Raw genomic sequence first — 15,702 nt, forward strand, 5'->3', positions numbered from 1 at the left:
GGCTGAGCCGGGCCCCGTGGGGGAAGGCCCGGCCGGGCCCCGTGGGGGAAGGCCGGGGCCCGGCCGCCAGGCGCTAGGCGCTCCCTGGCGAGCACCCACCCCAGGCCTGGCTCCAGGGTGAGGCCCCAGTGATGCCAATCCGGGCGATGTAACTGGCCTCTTTGTGTGACTCATCATATGGGACTTCTGAACCGTACTTCGTCTGACCCGTCCCCCCGGACCTGTTTGCCTTGGGTGACCCTACCAGGGGCATGAAGCCCCCGACAACATAGCTCCCGGGATCATTTGGGCACTCAAAACCCTCCACCACGATAAGGTGACGGTTCAAGGAGGGATAGTATAATTAAGTTTACAAAAAAAACATACACATTGCAATCGTTACATTCACTGATTATTTAAAACTAATGACTTGTGAGCTTTCTATCTTTTGTTTATGCAGTTAGTGCAGACCTCCACTTATATAATTGCTTGCAATGGTAAATAATATCCTGAGCTGGATCAAAAAGTAGGTCTCTTCTAGATGTTTAAAATGTTTGTAAAATGGTATGTCTCAATGCTGACCCCTTGTGGTGAGGTTCCAGTCAATAACAATGCCACCAACAAGTCATATTTTTATGACCTAATTACTGACCTTCCCTGAAAAACAATATTGACGAACCAACAAGCACTGTATCTGCTAGCATTCGCTTTCTAAATCCTTCTGGCTATCTTTGAAATAAAACAGTTTTGTTAATATGTATGACAAAACTGAACAAACATTATATTGAGCCTCAATCCCAAATGTGGCATTTGGAGCTGGCCCTGGATGGTGTGTCTGCAGATGGGCTACGTGGGAAGCAAGCAGTCGGAGCGTCCCTGGTGGTCATGGAGCATTTACAGACAGACACAGCAGAATAATAATGCATTATAATGGCTGCTGGGCAATAGGGAAAACGTCACCTCCACAGACACTGCTGCGGGCATACTGAAAAAGCCTTTACTTGCGTGATGAATATACACTGAAAACTGTACAAATGTTAGACTTTATATATGTAAATATGTCCATATCTAAGCCCTTGAAGTTGTACTTGCAGTTGTGCATAAAGTATAGTAACTGTATCTCATGGGCACTGTATCTCATGGGTTTATGAAATATTTGAGAAAAAAACTTTAGACTACCTTAAAAGTCATTTAAGTATTTCTTTAAAACTAAATGACTTTTAAGGTCAGTATATTTGGTAAATTATAGAAAAGTGATTTTTCGCACCATCACACGTACTGTGTTGTTGTAGTTATTGATTTCCAGTTGTTTTGTTGCATTCAGAGGAAGTTGCTGTCAGAGCTGAGGACACATTGGCACAAAACACTGCTTCAGGCTTTGAAGGAGAACAAGATGATCCTTGCAAACACCAACTCCAAAGGCTACAGACTCAACATCTATCCTTACCTGTGTCTCCTGGACGACAGCGACTACGTGGACATCATGGTGCAGGTAACCAACCCACTTGACTTGCAGGTACAAGTAAGGTACAGGACGTGCAAATTTCAACTTTAGATTTTTTTTTCATATATTTTTATTTTGACATTTTATAAGCATTAAATCAGTTACAGACCAAAACATTTGCAACTTTTGATGACACTGTGTTTTGATTTCTTTTACTGTGATCGAGGCATCTTCATCTCAATTTAACTGACAAGCTGGATGACTGTATATTATTTTTTTGTCTTACACTTTTTGAACCCTGTGCCTGCCCTATGCAGAGTGTTGCCAACATGCCACCCAGTGGGGAGTCCCTCAGGGTTGTGGCCCGTGACCTGGGCAGCAGAGTCTACAACAAGTACTCTGTGAAGCAGAAGCAACAGTATCACATGGTGCAGAAGATGACCAGCATTTACAGCTCGTACACAGACATTTTAGCCAAGGACACTGAGGTAAGATCAAAACAGAATGCAAAAGACTATCTTTTCTGTTAGTAATTTAAGGAAATAAATACAATGGAGGGATGGATAGTTTAGAGGATTTTTACTTGTAATTCTGCTGAGAATGATTTACATGAAAAAATAAACATTGATTATATTTATAATAAGATTACATACGATGACATAAATATATATTTTTTTATTTATGTGAAACTTGTTTTGAGTAATTTGACACTAAACAACAGCATGATCTGTTGTACTCTTGCCTAATGTTGCAAAATGGAAATGAAATAAAATGATTACATCACTATCTGCTTCTAAAATATAATGCCAATATATTCACAATCCTGTTTAGTAGCATGAAAAACCTAACTTAATTTTGTGTTTTTAATGCAGCTGTTTTTTTTCAATATGAGGCTGGAGCTGACTCAGGGCTGCACTACTGTTTTGACACTGGTGCTGTACTCTGGAGAAAACCCTCTTGTTTAATATAATGAGGCAATGCTCATTATATTCAGTGGTTTCTTACCTGTAGTTAGAGAAGGTGTTTGTTTCTAAGGTACTTTACATGCAGCCCTTTGTAGTGAAAATTGAGCTTGTTATGCTGTTTTTATTCTGTGATAACCTTAAACATTAATTTGAGATTTTATATGAAAGAAGGTTTGGGATTTGCATATCTTGCTTCCATTCAAAAACCTGATTACCCTGTGTAGACGTTGTACCAAAGTTGACCTTAGATAAGGCTAAATTGTGTACATGTTTTCACTTCATTTACACTGAAAAAGTACTCAAACCACAAACTGACTGTCTAGACCATAACCAGTCCAGGCAGCAAGTGGCACCATGGCTGTGTGGGGCTTTTCTGTGTAAAGTTTGCATGTTCTGTATGTATATGTATGGGTATGCTCCAGGTGATCTGTTTTTTCTCCTCAAGCTAATATTTGCACAATAGGCTAATCATCCAGTTTGGTTGTCCTCAAATTCTGGAGTGTTGCACTGTTGTCGCCTACTGCTTCTGAGGGGTTGCCTTGTTGTATTAAAGGATAGGTCAAATGCAGAATAATTTGCCTATAGGAAAAATATAGTGCCATACCATGTCACAATATGGCCTGAAACATCATACTGAAACATCTTGCTTCTTCTGCTAACATTGATAACAAAAGTTGTTAGTAAAACTTTGTAAAACTGTCACTAAAAATACCACTGCCTGTGTCTGTTTTTAGGCGTACAGTGTCCTTCCCAGAGAGCGCTGGTGTGAGCTGGAGGCAGAGAACATGGTGGGTCCCACTCTGAGGGGAACAGAGACCAACTGGCCCTACGCACTGACTCTGGAGCTGGGCACGTACCTGGTGGATCTGATGGTGAAAAACCTCAAAATAAACAGCGACATTTTGAACCCCGCATGTGACCGAAAACTCATCCCCATCCTGTACCACATGTACACTTTCAGGAGCACCAAACAGGTAACTAGGGATCTAAAATTTGATGTTTCCGGTCAAATATCTGATTTGATGGTTTTGTAGACTCAATTGTATTGAAACTAAAACTTTAGTTATCCATATACGGTACTAGATTGCTTTGTTGTTCTGCATCTTGTAATTGCGTGCACATAATCCCATACTAGAAAATAGAATGCCGGTATCTCTGTGATAATATTTTTTTATTAATATGATTTTGATATTCAATGCCAGCAAAGTTGTGAAAACACAGATGCAATTTTATTATTAGTTTTTGTTAGTGAAATATTGTATTAGTTGTAAACTGTTTCATTCTGCTGGATCCAAACGTTTTTGGAAAAGTGTGTGGTTTTGACCAAATTTTATTGCCCTCAGGACTCCTGGTGTACTTGTACACATTAATTGGTATTTTTTCAAGTTTAAACATGCACTACAATCATAACCTCACTAACAAACAGTGTGATGGAATGATCAAACTTCTTGTAAACCCATAGTTATAAATGTAACTGCAGTTCTATGAATCCCAGATAAAACCACAAATCTGAATGATTTACCATGTTGACCAGCAGTTTATAGCCCTATACCTTGTATATGTTTTAAAAAGTTAATTGTTCTAACTCAACCAGACTCATTTAATAACTGTCCTGCCTTTGCTTTCCACACTTGACCTTAACATGGGACACTGTCAGTCACCACAATGCCCTGTCGCACAGTTGAGCACCCTCAGCTCCTGTGTGGAGAGTGTGAATTATAAAACCACTTCCCGCCGAGTGAATTGGCAGGGGGCAGCGGAGTAAGATGAATAGGGTCCCAGCTAATCCTTCTTTTACTGTCCTCTTAATTGGCTCGCTGATTTGTTGCCATGGGACTTCACTCAAGTCTGAGGGGATGAGTCAAAGAAGAGAAAAGATTGGACTTTTTGAAAAGGTGCAATTTTGAACTAAGGCAGATTTTCTGGTTATTCTATATAATTCCAGAGATATTCCTTTCCCTCTACTCGCTCTATCCATTTTTTTATTCTCTTGGTGGAGGTCAGGCCAACAGGGGAGCATCCTAATGATTTTACAGCTCAGCAGGAAAGTCTGACTCATGCAAGCTTGGCTGAACTGAATTATTTTTTCCTGTCATGTAGCTTTCTTTTTTTTTTTTTTTCCTCAAATTGTCTCATGTGTGGTGCCCTGTGACCTGTACAGTATTAGGGAGGTGTGGAGATAACTATGGCAGTTTAAACTTAAGCTTATTTTGCTAACTCTGTAGAACATTGTATAAACTTTTCTTATACCTTTGTTATGTTTTTCCCTTATCTACAAATCAGTGACAATTTGTTAGACCCCAGTCTTTTTGTATGAAATGAGATAAAGTTTATAATAGTGAAAGCTCTATGTATTATATACTAGAAAATATTAGTAAGTACTCACTATATGTTAACACTATAATCATTTCAATTTTAAAAAGTATCTCAAATATGTAATTGCAAATTATTTTTTTATTATTTGTTTACGTGCCAAATACAATATATACACAGTATTATTATTATTAAAAAGTATGCTGTTACATGAAAAGATAATCACTTTCCCATTAAAAAATTGGGCTTCAACATAGTATAAATGTAGATTTGAGTTTTAACATTTCACCATTTCACTTGAAATGTCATTGCCCCTACGGTCAGATGATTAACTACTGACAAACTGTTGAAGGCTTCAATCATTCAAATTTGGATCTTATGTCCCACTTGTCTATATGTGTTATATTGCACACTTGCACACAGGATCCAGCTAATACTATATATAACCTCTTTTGGCAGGTTGGCTTCATCAAACCTCACCCTATCCTGACTCAGATTCAGCAGGACGCCATGGAGACCAAATTGACTTTTGACTCCTATGTCATCCCGATGCTATGTCCTCCCGTGCCCTGGACTTCGGTCAAGTTTGGGGCTTACCTTCTTACCCCCACTAAACTTATGCGAACTATCGATGGAGCCACCCAGCATGAGTCTTTGCTGGAAAGAAGCCAGAACCTACAGCCCATCATGGATTCTCTCAACCAGCTGGGCAACTGTGCATGGAAAGTCAATAAACCACTTTTAGATATTATAATTTTAATTTTTAACGATAAAGGGAATGATAAATTAGATATCCCTCCACCAATGTCAGAGGCCCCAAAAATCCCCAGTTTCAACCCCCAAGATCCATCCTACACATCCACTGAGAAGGCCCAAATGAAAAGGGAGGTTGTTATTGCCAAAAAGAAATGCGGTGAAATGCACAGTTTGCGCACAGATGCACTTTATAAACTTTCTATTGCCAACTACATACGAGATGAGGTCTTCTGGTTCCCTCATAGCATGGACTTCAGAGGTCGGACATACCCCTGTCCACCATATTTTAACCACTTGGGGAGTGATGTGACACGGGCCATCCTTTTGTTTGCTGAAGGAAAGCCCCTCGGTCCTAAGGGGCTGGACTGGTTAAAGATCCACTTAGTCAATCTGACAGGTCTGAAGAAGAGGAACTCATTGCAAGAGCGGCTCGAGTATGCCAATTCTATAATGGAAGATATACTGGATTCTGCTGACAACCCTCTGAATGTGAGTATATTAGGTCCTCAGCACATTTATTCATTTAGACGATCAAAAGAATATTGCCTAAAATTATATTAGAGTCAATAAAGAAACAGTGATTGAGATATTTTTCCCGATCATGATCAAAAAACAATGACAAAACCATCATGTATGACATTGTTACTTTATTATTATTGCAAGACCAATTCATTTTCAAAAATAATACATTTTCCAGTGTATTCTACAGCCATCTGTACCTTTTTAATGAATACTCTTACACCAGATTTTTCATTAAACTGTATGAAATAAGAGCATTTTGGTTTAACAATAACCAGCCTAAATATGTGAGGGTACACTTCTCTGTGTATAAATATACAATTGGACTTGTTTGTGTACAGGGCAGGAGCTGGTGGATGAATGCAGATGAGCCGTGGCAGGCTCTGGCATGCTGTATGGAAATAGCCAACGCAGTGAGATCACCTGATCCTGAACAATTTATTTCTCATTTTCCCGTTCACCAGGTAACCATTCACCTCATTATTTTGCAGCAGTGTGTAGCACATAGTTCACTTGGTATTAAAGCTAGATTTAACATCATTTACAGATGGATTTGGTTAATTGGAACTGCAAACAAATCTATTGACTTTTCCAAAACCATTAGAGAGGTCATAGCAGAAACCTTTGTTTTTGACTGGAAAACTAATTAATTTGTGATTGGATGATAATGGGCCATTGTTTGCATCTGATAATAGTCTTTCCTCAGGCAGGGTGCAAATCTGCTCAAGTGATGTGCAAATATGAAATTAATAAATAAAATATGTTTACAATAAATAGTCTAATTATGTGGTGTTAGGCCCTTTGACAGACATTCTAGTGAAATAACGTGCTTTAATCAATTGTTTCCACTTAGCTGTTTCACAATTGCTGTTTAATTATAGTCGTTTTGTTCATTTTTAATCATGCCTTCGGTGTTTAATTTAGTTTGAATCTAACATTTCTGAGGTCCATTTCTTGTCGCTCCTCTGCTCCAGGATGGCTCCTGTAATGGGCTGCAGCACTACGCCGCTCTGGGCAGAGACGTTATTGGTGCCACATCAGTCAACCTTATGCCCTGCGACCTGCCCCAGGACGTCTACAGTGGAGTAGCACAGCAGGTCAGTTCCACACTGCTGTTTAAATGTAGTTTTCTGTCTCATTTAGAGTATTTTTTGCTTAATTTATAGAAAACATACTTTACATTCTGATGGGTCACTATATTTCATAGTAAGACTCACTCTCTAAAAGCGCTTAGTTTTTCTGTGGACTACATATTGCATATAATTTGCTTACTTAATATGCCACACACCAGTGTCTTGGAGTTAGACCTTTCGTCATATCTAAAAGTTCAAAGGGCAAGGGCGTATGCTGGAATCAAAGCAGTGGGCGTGCTGTGAACCACCTTATTATTGCACAAACCAAAGTGAAATTAAGGTGATAAAAGTGACTTCGACAGTGTAGGAAGAATCTAAATGTGCTGATTTAGATGCCCAATGCATGTCTTTACATTTGATCAGGTTTGTAATTAAATACAGTGCTCTTATCGAGGGACACAGTTTAAACACCTTGCAAAGAGTTTGGCTTAAAAATGTGATTAATTAATACATCTTTTTCAGATTAGTAGTTACTGCCAAGTACTAAGACCTTAGATTTTCTTTTTGTGTTGATAGTTTTTTTATACGTGTATTCATACTGTATATATCCATGGGTTTCAAGTGATGTGAATGTAAGGCAGTTGCATTAAAAATATATATTCATATATATATTTTGTTTTAACAAGAAAAAGTAATTTAACTGAAACCCTTAAATGTAAGACGAATCCACTGTGAAAACAAAATAGTTCCTAAATGTTCAGTATTTATCTCCATGGCAAGAAGAAGGTGATATCACTCGGCCAAGTTATGGGTCAGGTGCAGACAGGCGACCCTGCTCATAGCTGCATGAATTGAATTTTTACCAATAAAACACCTTCTACAGGCAGGTGGCAGACCACCCACCAGAAAAGTTACATAAGTCGCCTCTAAAATAAGTATCAAATTTTATTTATTGTTGCATGGTGTAACAGGCCATATATAAAGCTACACTGAAACAAGCCTTTTATGTGCTGTCTTAAAAATGTTTGTACAGTACTACTTTTTGTCTGTTTTTCAGGTGGAAGAGCTGCGTGCACGGGATGCAGAGAAGGGCCTAAAAATCGCACAGGTCCTGGAGGGCTTCATCAGTCGGAAGGTGGTCAAGCAGACAGTGATGACTGTGGTGTACGGGGTCACGCGCTACGGGGGACGCCTGCAGATCGAGAAGAGGCTGAAGGAGATTGATGACTTCCCCAAGGTACTGAGAGAGAAATAGAGAGAGGAGGGGGAGCTTTCTTTGAATGTGCATTGTCTTATTTTTAGCGTAGCATGACGGAGAGGCCTTTTAGCTCCATATGGACTTCCTGTCGCACCTTATTATATGTTCCTATGTACCCTATTTCTTTTCTACATTGATTTATCTTTTATGACTCCTGAACACAAACCCGGTGAGATTTCTTATTGAACTACATCTCACTACTATGATTTTGAGCTACATAGCTGCTTTTTATGACTATTGCCCTGAAAATGGAAATGTTAAAGAAGCACTATGTAACTTTTGTGGTGAAGGTTAGGCCACCTGCTTGTCTCCATGGAGATAGTATTGTCTTTCCTGTAATATGCCACAGTATGGTGTTAAACTTCTCTGTTCTGGTGGCAGGTGACATCACAAGGCCAAGTAACGGGTCAGATCTGTATCGAGCAGAGCCCACTCAATAAGAATTAATGTTTTTCCACGTTATTGAGCTGTAAACTTGATGCAAGATGGATTAATGGCTTAATGTGGAACGCTGAGACAATAGTTAGATTAATTTAGAGCAAAATTTAAAGCAAGTGGATGACCTACCATCTACCAGAAAAGTTGCATAATGAACCTTTAAGGAAGTTAAGCAGGCTGTGTGAGTATGTTTTGTAGTTTGGCTGGATTAACATGTCTATAAAAAACTCTTCAAAACATGTCAAAGTTTGTTGAATTGTTAGAAAAATCAAAATCAATGCAATTCTAAAGTGCCCAGGCATATGCTTCAACAGGACCAGAGCCATTTATTCGTATTACACACTTGACAGCTTATTAACTCACAGATAGCTATTGTCTTACAGGTAATCTCATTGTATGTATAGAAGAGATTGGCTGGTCTGTGCCCTCTGTGTATCTTCAGTCTCACATCTTGGAGAATAGGGCTAAATGACTTCTGCATAATGTCTGTAATTGTTTAAATGGGGAATTAGTGGGAAGTGTAATTGTGACTGATTGTGCAGGGATAGGTGCAGGCAGAGAGAGTCTCAGTTGTGAGAAGATCTTATCTCTGTGCTGGCGAAAAAAATCACCAATATAGTGCTCATTATGATTATCAAATGAATATGCGTTCACTGAGTTTAATCTGCAAATTGACAACTATTAACTCTAATGTTCATTCACTATGGGCAGTTTTGATTGACAAATATTCTGACTGAGCTGTTGGGGATCTTAAGAGAACCCACAGTAAAAGAGGTCAAATGTAAAGTGTAAACCAAATCTCTACTTCATGAGAGTTTGAAGTGCTAACCTTCTTGTTGATGCAGCATTTTAAGCAAATCAGGATCCAATCATTTCAAATCGTCAATGATATACTTGGGTTATTTTTAAGTGAGAAATCTACAGCCAATCTGTCTCTAAAGCATGTGGTTTGGAAGAAGAAAGTAAGGATATTTTTGTGATAAATGGCACTGACTAATTTTATCTTGTGTATGTTTATGGAATCAACAACCTTTTTTATTGTTAAGAAGAACAATTGCAATTGCAGATATATTGTTCTACTACAATTTAATAATACTACAGGCAAATTGCACATAACGTAATTCTTTTTCTTAACGTAGAAGCTTCTGGATAACATTTTATTTTATTATTTAACATAACATTTGGTGCTCTACCCTACACAAATTGAGTACATGCATCTTAATTAATGTTTAATTTTAATTGGATTTATAAAAGCTAGACATCCCTTCTGACTACAAAGGTCTAACACTGTATTGTCTTTCAGGAGTATGTGTGGGACGCCTCTCATTACCTGGTGCGGCTCGTCTTCAGTGGCTTAAAAGAAATGTTTACAGGCACAAGAGAAATTCAGGTTTGGACAGCACCCGTTAGATAGAGATTTAATGTAACAAAATGTTTTCTTTAACCATTTTTCTCTATCTATATGGCATTGTATAATAGACTTTCCACTCTTGACCTAGTCCTGAATGTAGGCTAGATTTTATTTTTATTAATGACTTTTGTACCTCACTATTACCTTGCCATGGACTCTCATTCATCACATAGAGTCCATTTATAGATTCTGGATGTGCACCTGGTCTGGGACCACTAATAGAAGCACCACCCACTGGCAGCGTGTACCCTTTGGGGACTGTGTAGGGATGGCCCAGTCTGGAATGAAAAATCCCCCACCCAACATACTATGGTGCTCTCACATGTGAGCACCTGCTACTACAAAATGGGTCAAGGGAACCGCGAACACACGCACTGGAATCCCATCCTCCCTATATATACTATAAAACTAAATAGTGTAAGAGAAGTAAAATTGTTGTAATTGTTGTAAAACTGTTTTTCAACTTCCACTTACTCCTAGAGGTTGTAAATTGTGAAACCTAGGCCAGTAACCCCGGGTAATAGTAATAATAATGCATTAGTCTTATATACTGCTTTTCCAGACACTCTTTCCCTCCATACCCAGTGGTAAGATAGTATTGTAGCCACAGCTGCCGTGAGGCAGACTGACAGAAGGGAGACTGCCAATCAGTCCCTATGACCACCACCAACACTCATGCTCAAACCACTTTCATACTAGGCAAAATGGGTGAAGTGCCTTGCCTAAGGACACTTGTGCCCCACTGTGGCACCTGATTTTCCCAGCGGTACTTACCAGCCCCAGCCCTGCTTAGCGTCTGAGATCTGACAAGGTCAGGCTTTGAGAAGGAGTTTGGGTACACTTGGTTGGTTTAACTGCCCACTGGACTGTTGAGACAACAACACAAAATGGGTTTTTGACTAAACATTGTAGTTTTATATCATAGATATCATAGTGATAATATATCAATCTGGCTTTTGCAAGGTTACTAGTTTGTTCCAACCTGCTAACAATAGTAAGTTTTGCTGAACATTTAAAAATATATGAGTTAAGATAAGATAAGATATGCCTTTATTAGTCCCACAGTGGGGAAATTCCAGTGTTGCAACGCACAATTTCAGAACAGCAGGAAAAGGTAACACAGATAATAAATAATAGCTTAAAATAATTTAAAAATAGACTTAAAACTATACACTTGACAACTAATTATGCATTGTTTCAATTAACAGTCTGTTTGACGTGAATTATTAATTGACATTTGCTCATGAACACTCGTGAAATGTGGCAACAGTTTTGCCAACTTATTTTCTCCATTTACCCTTCTTATCTGCCATATTGATCGCACCAGTCAGTCAGTCGTAGCTATCTATCTAGTTAATCTCTCAGTCTCTGCTTGCTTTCCTGCTATCTCAGTCTCTTTGTGCCTGGGATAGGGCTGAAGTCCATAGCAGTGATGAATGGTGTTGCTTCAGGCCAGGCTGTTACATTGGTTTGCTGGGGCATATATTTGTCTTTGCAAAAGCTCATTGTGTGAAAATATTCTTGTGGGACTTTCATTCACAGAAAACTGTGCCAGACACTTATGCAAACAGCAGTTTTAAATTAAGCAACAATTTCTCACCTGTTCCTTTTAGTTAGTAACAATAGCCTTTTTAAAGCAAACGCCAGACCTGTAGCATAGATCATTTGTTTATGCCTTTAGAGAGTTCTGGCTTATACCAAATGCAACACAATATCTTTTTATAGCTTGATTTATTGAATGTTTATCCCAGTGGTAGGAAGAGCATGAGCAGAGAGGTCTCACATTCCTGGCCTTGTTTGAACATGCATGCTCGATATGCACTTGACTCCTGTATTTACTCTCTCCTTTTGCAGGACTGGCTGACGGAGAGTGCCAGGCTCATATCAAAGTCTGGACACTCTGTGGAGTGGTTAACTCCCCTGGGATTGCCCATAATTCAGCCATATCATCGCAAACGCAGCCAATTGGTAAGTTAAGTATAGATGATATGAGCCATTCATGGGGATGTCATCTTATACATATATATAATACTAGAGATAGACTGATATATTGGTTGGTCAGCTATTGACCATACATCTCCAGCAGAAGACAATATTTTGTTTGGCCCAACCAGCAGCCTAAATACGCATTAAATATATATGCATGAAGCTTTAAACACTTTAATCCAAAGAGGGCATTGCAAAAATGTGACCATGCTGGACTCTACACACTTTGTAGTGAAAGAAGGTGGCAGTTGAGTTTTTACAAAATTTTTATTTGATAATCTGGGGAAAATTACCTAAATTGGCTCTACATGTCGTCCCAAAATCTGCCCCTGGTTTCTCTGCATTCTGAGCAATTGGTATCAGTATTGGCCATGAAAACATTCACATCGGTCAATCTCTTACATATATACTTATACATATATATAGATATATATAAATACATATATACATATACACCCTAGTAGTAGGGTTAACACAGACTTACTGTCTTTCAGTATAATTTTTACTGATCAAAACTCAAAATCTGACATTTAATGCTGTCCATCTGTTTCATTATTGTAGGCTTTTTATCTTTTAACTCAAAAACCTAAACTGTCAAAGTTTGACCTTTTCAAAGCGCCCATTTGACTCTTCAAGTTTTAACACTTACTTTTAAAATTTCAAAAATGTCAAGTAATTTCCCTGTTATTTTGCTCCACTTACCACTTACATGCTAAGGTGTTCAGTGGAAAGAGGTAGGTGTGCGATCTGGACTCATTTATTCTTTTGTGTGATCATAATTAATACATGCAGTTCTCAAATGGTGGTACTAGTGCACTGGTGGCATGCAAGCCTTATTTATTTTATTTATTTTACTTTGCCAGATGCAGATGTTTTGGTGAACACACTTTATATACAATTTTCTTAAACTTATCAAGAGACACCATAAATTCAGATTTTCTATAATTGATTCTAAGACCAACATACTGTGTAGGAAAAGGCAGATCTTCCCAGCCTTAGACATATCTGTAGCCCTATCACTTGCTTATTGTTTCCTGTTACTCTACCTTAGTCATGAAGCTGGCATCCTATAGCAGAATATCCTGCTTGGCTGTTCCAGGTCTTGACAGGTCTATTGCAGTGCTGATGGTGTATTGTGATTGCACTTCTAGTGGTTGAACAGAAGCAACAGTCACACCTGCTCCAGAGTGACCCATCACTATTCGGGCTGTGATAGTGTCATGACGTAGAGATTAAACCTCAATATCCTGGAGCATGTCCAGATAGTGGGTCTTATTTGAGCACTTTTGTTAATGTCATCATATGGTTATATAAATGTATTTGACCTCTACATGCTGCTGCATAAGTGAAATGAGGAGAAATTCAGATAGCATATGCTTCATGCTGACAGTCTGTGAGGCTATAGGCCACCCCATGTGCAGCCAGCCATTTGGTTTGACATCAAGCAGGAGGGTAGCTTTGGGGGGCAGAGAGACCCCTCATAAGCAGGTGCAGAAGAGGCTGGGCGACAGATGGCTGATTCCCCTGGGGTTTGCCTCACTGCCACTGTAGTGGAGAGCATCACTTGATTTGATCTGATCTTCCTTTAATGTCCAGGGATGTGTGCGAGGTGATTAGCCTGTGCCATTTTCCAGACCCCCACATGAGTAAATAAGTGAATGAAGCTGTGACTTCCTTTAGCAGTTGCAAAGGTTTTAGCTCATGTTTCACAGATAAATTTCTTCATCCCCGGCTTTAATTCCCTAATCCAGTTGCATCACTAAGCAACAAAAATCAAAGTAACTTGCAGAAAGGTCACCTCTTTTACTGTATGGTGGGATTAAATTCAATCTTCCAGTCTCCTCTCAGCCTCTTAAATTTCAAGGTTGGGATTTAGAGGGGTCATTACTAATTATACCCAGAGATGGAACTGTGTGGCAAAAATATTGGCATCACTGTGAGAGAAGCAAAGGTGGATAGTTAAAAGTATACTCAAATACATTTTTATTTCTAGTGTTTTTTTCAAATGTAATGATAGGTGGTGAGAAACAACAAGTACCTGCACTGGTGGTGTATCAGTGTATCAGAACCAGTTAACTGGTTCAATCAGTTCATATCTGAAAAATAGGTTGTACAAAGTGTCAATACCCAGATGCTATTTGATACTTAAATTAGTATTGAAAGTAGATGCTATTCTGTAAGGATCGATACCGAAAAAAAATCACATTAAAGTAAAAAATGTGGATATTCTCTCATTTCTTTTAGTATGGTTTTTATCTAAATCAGTTACTATTGCATCTATTGTCTAAACTTTTTTCTTTTAGTATTGAATATCAAGCCTTTTCAAAATCAAGTTTCATGACAACAATAAAGAAGAGTATAGTACAAGTATATATTACGTTATTTCTTATTTATTTGTGTTTATCTAACTGGTACTGTGCTTTGTGGAGCAGGAAGTTGAAGTAACACATTGATACTGTTGATGTCTGAGGCTGTAACTGAACTGACAGATCACTGGTTAGTGTAGCTACTATTTCTTGTTTATTTCTCACCCTCTTGCTCTCTGTCAAGGTGACGCTAAAATCTCATTGTCAGTAAACCATGACACAAGGGACTCATCAGTTGGATTGCCTGGATTTGAGTGGATTTGGAGTTTATAAGTGTGACTAAACAGCTCTGATCTAATGTCCTCAGTGTGGAAAGAAAGTATCAGGTAATCCCGGCTTTGTGCTGGCCACTGATGATTTCCCTAGAGTCTCATAAATTATACTAAACAAATGCAAAACTTTAACCTGAGGTAGAAGAGCTGTTTTAAAGAGTTGTTTTTTCACCTACCAATTTAAGTTTTAGGATAGCACAATTTTGTGTTTCATTTTCATTTTTTTTTTTAAGTAAATCAAAAATCCAATATATTTATAAAGTAGAAGTAAAGTGATCTTGAGTTGTTCTCTGTACATACTATACAAAATGTTGCTTGGATGAATATAATGTCCTTGAAATAATAATGACATATGATTGAATCCAACCCAACTTTATCTTTTTTCCAAAGCAGAATCAGTAATGTGGAAGAGTGGGTGAAGTCACAATGGTTTGACTTTTTCGTGTATTAGGAAACCACATTTCTTAATGCCAGTGTGATGCCCCCTCTGACTCCCTTTATATGAACATCATGGAGGACAGCAGTACATGGTCTTGCAGAATCTTTTGCCATTTTGATTATATATATATATATATATATATATATATATATACACACACACACACACACACACACACACACACACACACACACACACACACGACACACACACACACACACACACACACACACACACACACACACACACACACACCATCCATCCATCCATCCATTTTCGTCCGCTTATCCGGGGCCGGGTCGCGGGGGCAGCAGCCTAAGCAGGGACTCCCAGACTTCCTTCACCCCAGACACGTCCTCCAGCTCCTCCGGGGGGACCCCGAGGCGTTCCCAGGCCAGCCGAGAGACATAGTCCCTCCAGCGTGTCCTGGGTCTTCCCCGGGGCCTCCTCCCGGTGGGACATGCCCGGAACACCTCCCGAGGG

The 15,702-nt window shown here is 38.9% G+C and overlaps 1 protein-coding gene across 1 annotated transcript in view; it reads left to right on the forward strand.

The window, feature by feature from the left end:
- Positions 1-15,702, forward strand: part of LOC110174042 (polymerase (RNA) mitochondrial (DNA directed)) — a 38,479-nt gene that overhangs the window by 10,669 nt on the left and 12,108 nt on the right. The window contains exons 7-15 of the mRNA XM_055164579.1: positions 1,304-1,471; positions 1,741-1,911; positions 3,123-3,362; positions 5,161-5,946; positions 6,318-6,440; positions 6,951-7,073; positions 8,107-8,286; positions 10,049-10,135; positions 12,011-12,124. Coding sequence (XP_055020554.1) covers positions 1,304-1,471; positions 1,741-1,911; positions 3,123-3,362; positions 5,161-5,946; positions 6,318-6,440; positions 6,951-7,073; positions 8,107-8,286; positions 10,049-10,135; positions 12,011-12,124 — 1,992 coding nt within the window. The remainder of the gene's footprint in view (positions 1-1,303; positions 1,472-1,740; positions 1,912-3,122; positions 3,363-5,160; positions 5,947-6,317; positions 6,441-6,950; positions 7,074-8,106; positions 8,287-10,048; positions 10,136-12,010; positions 12,125-15,702) is intronic.

This window comes from Boleophthalmus pectinirostris, unplaced genomic scaffold (assembly GCF_026225935.1).
Source record: "Boleophthalmus pectinirostris isolate CB_2022bp ecotype Guang Dong unplaced genomic scaffold, ASM2622593v1 HiC_scaffold_7, whole genome shotgun sequence".
Taxonomy (NCBI): Eukaryota; Metazoa; Chordata; class Actinopteri; order Gobiiformes; family Gobiidae; genus Boleophthalmus; species Boleophthalmus pectinirostris.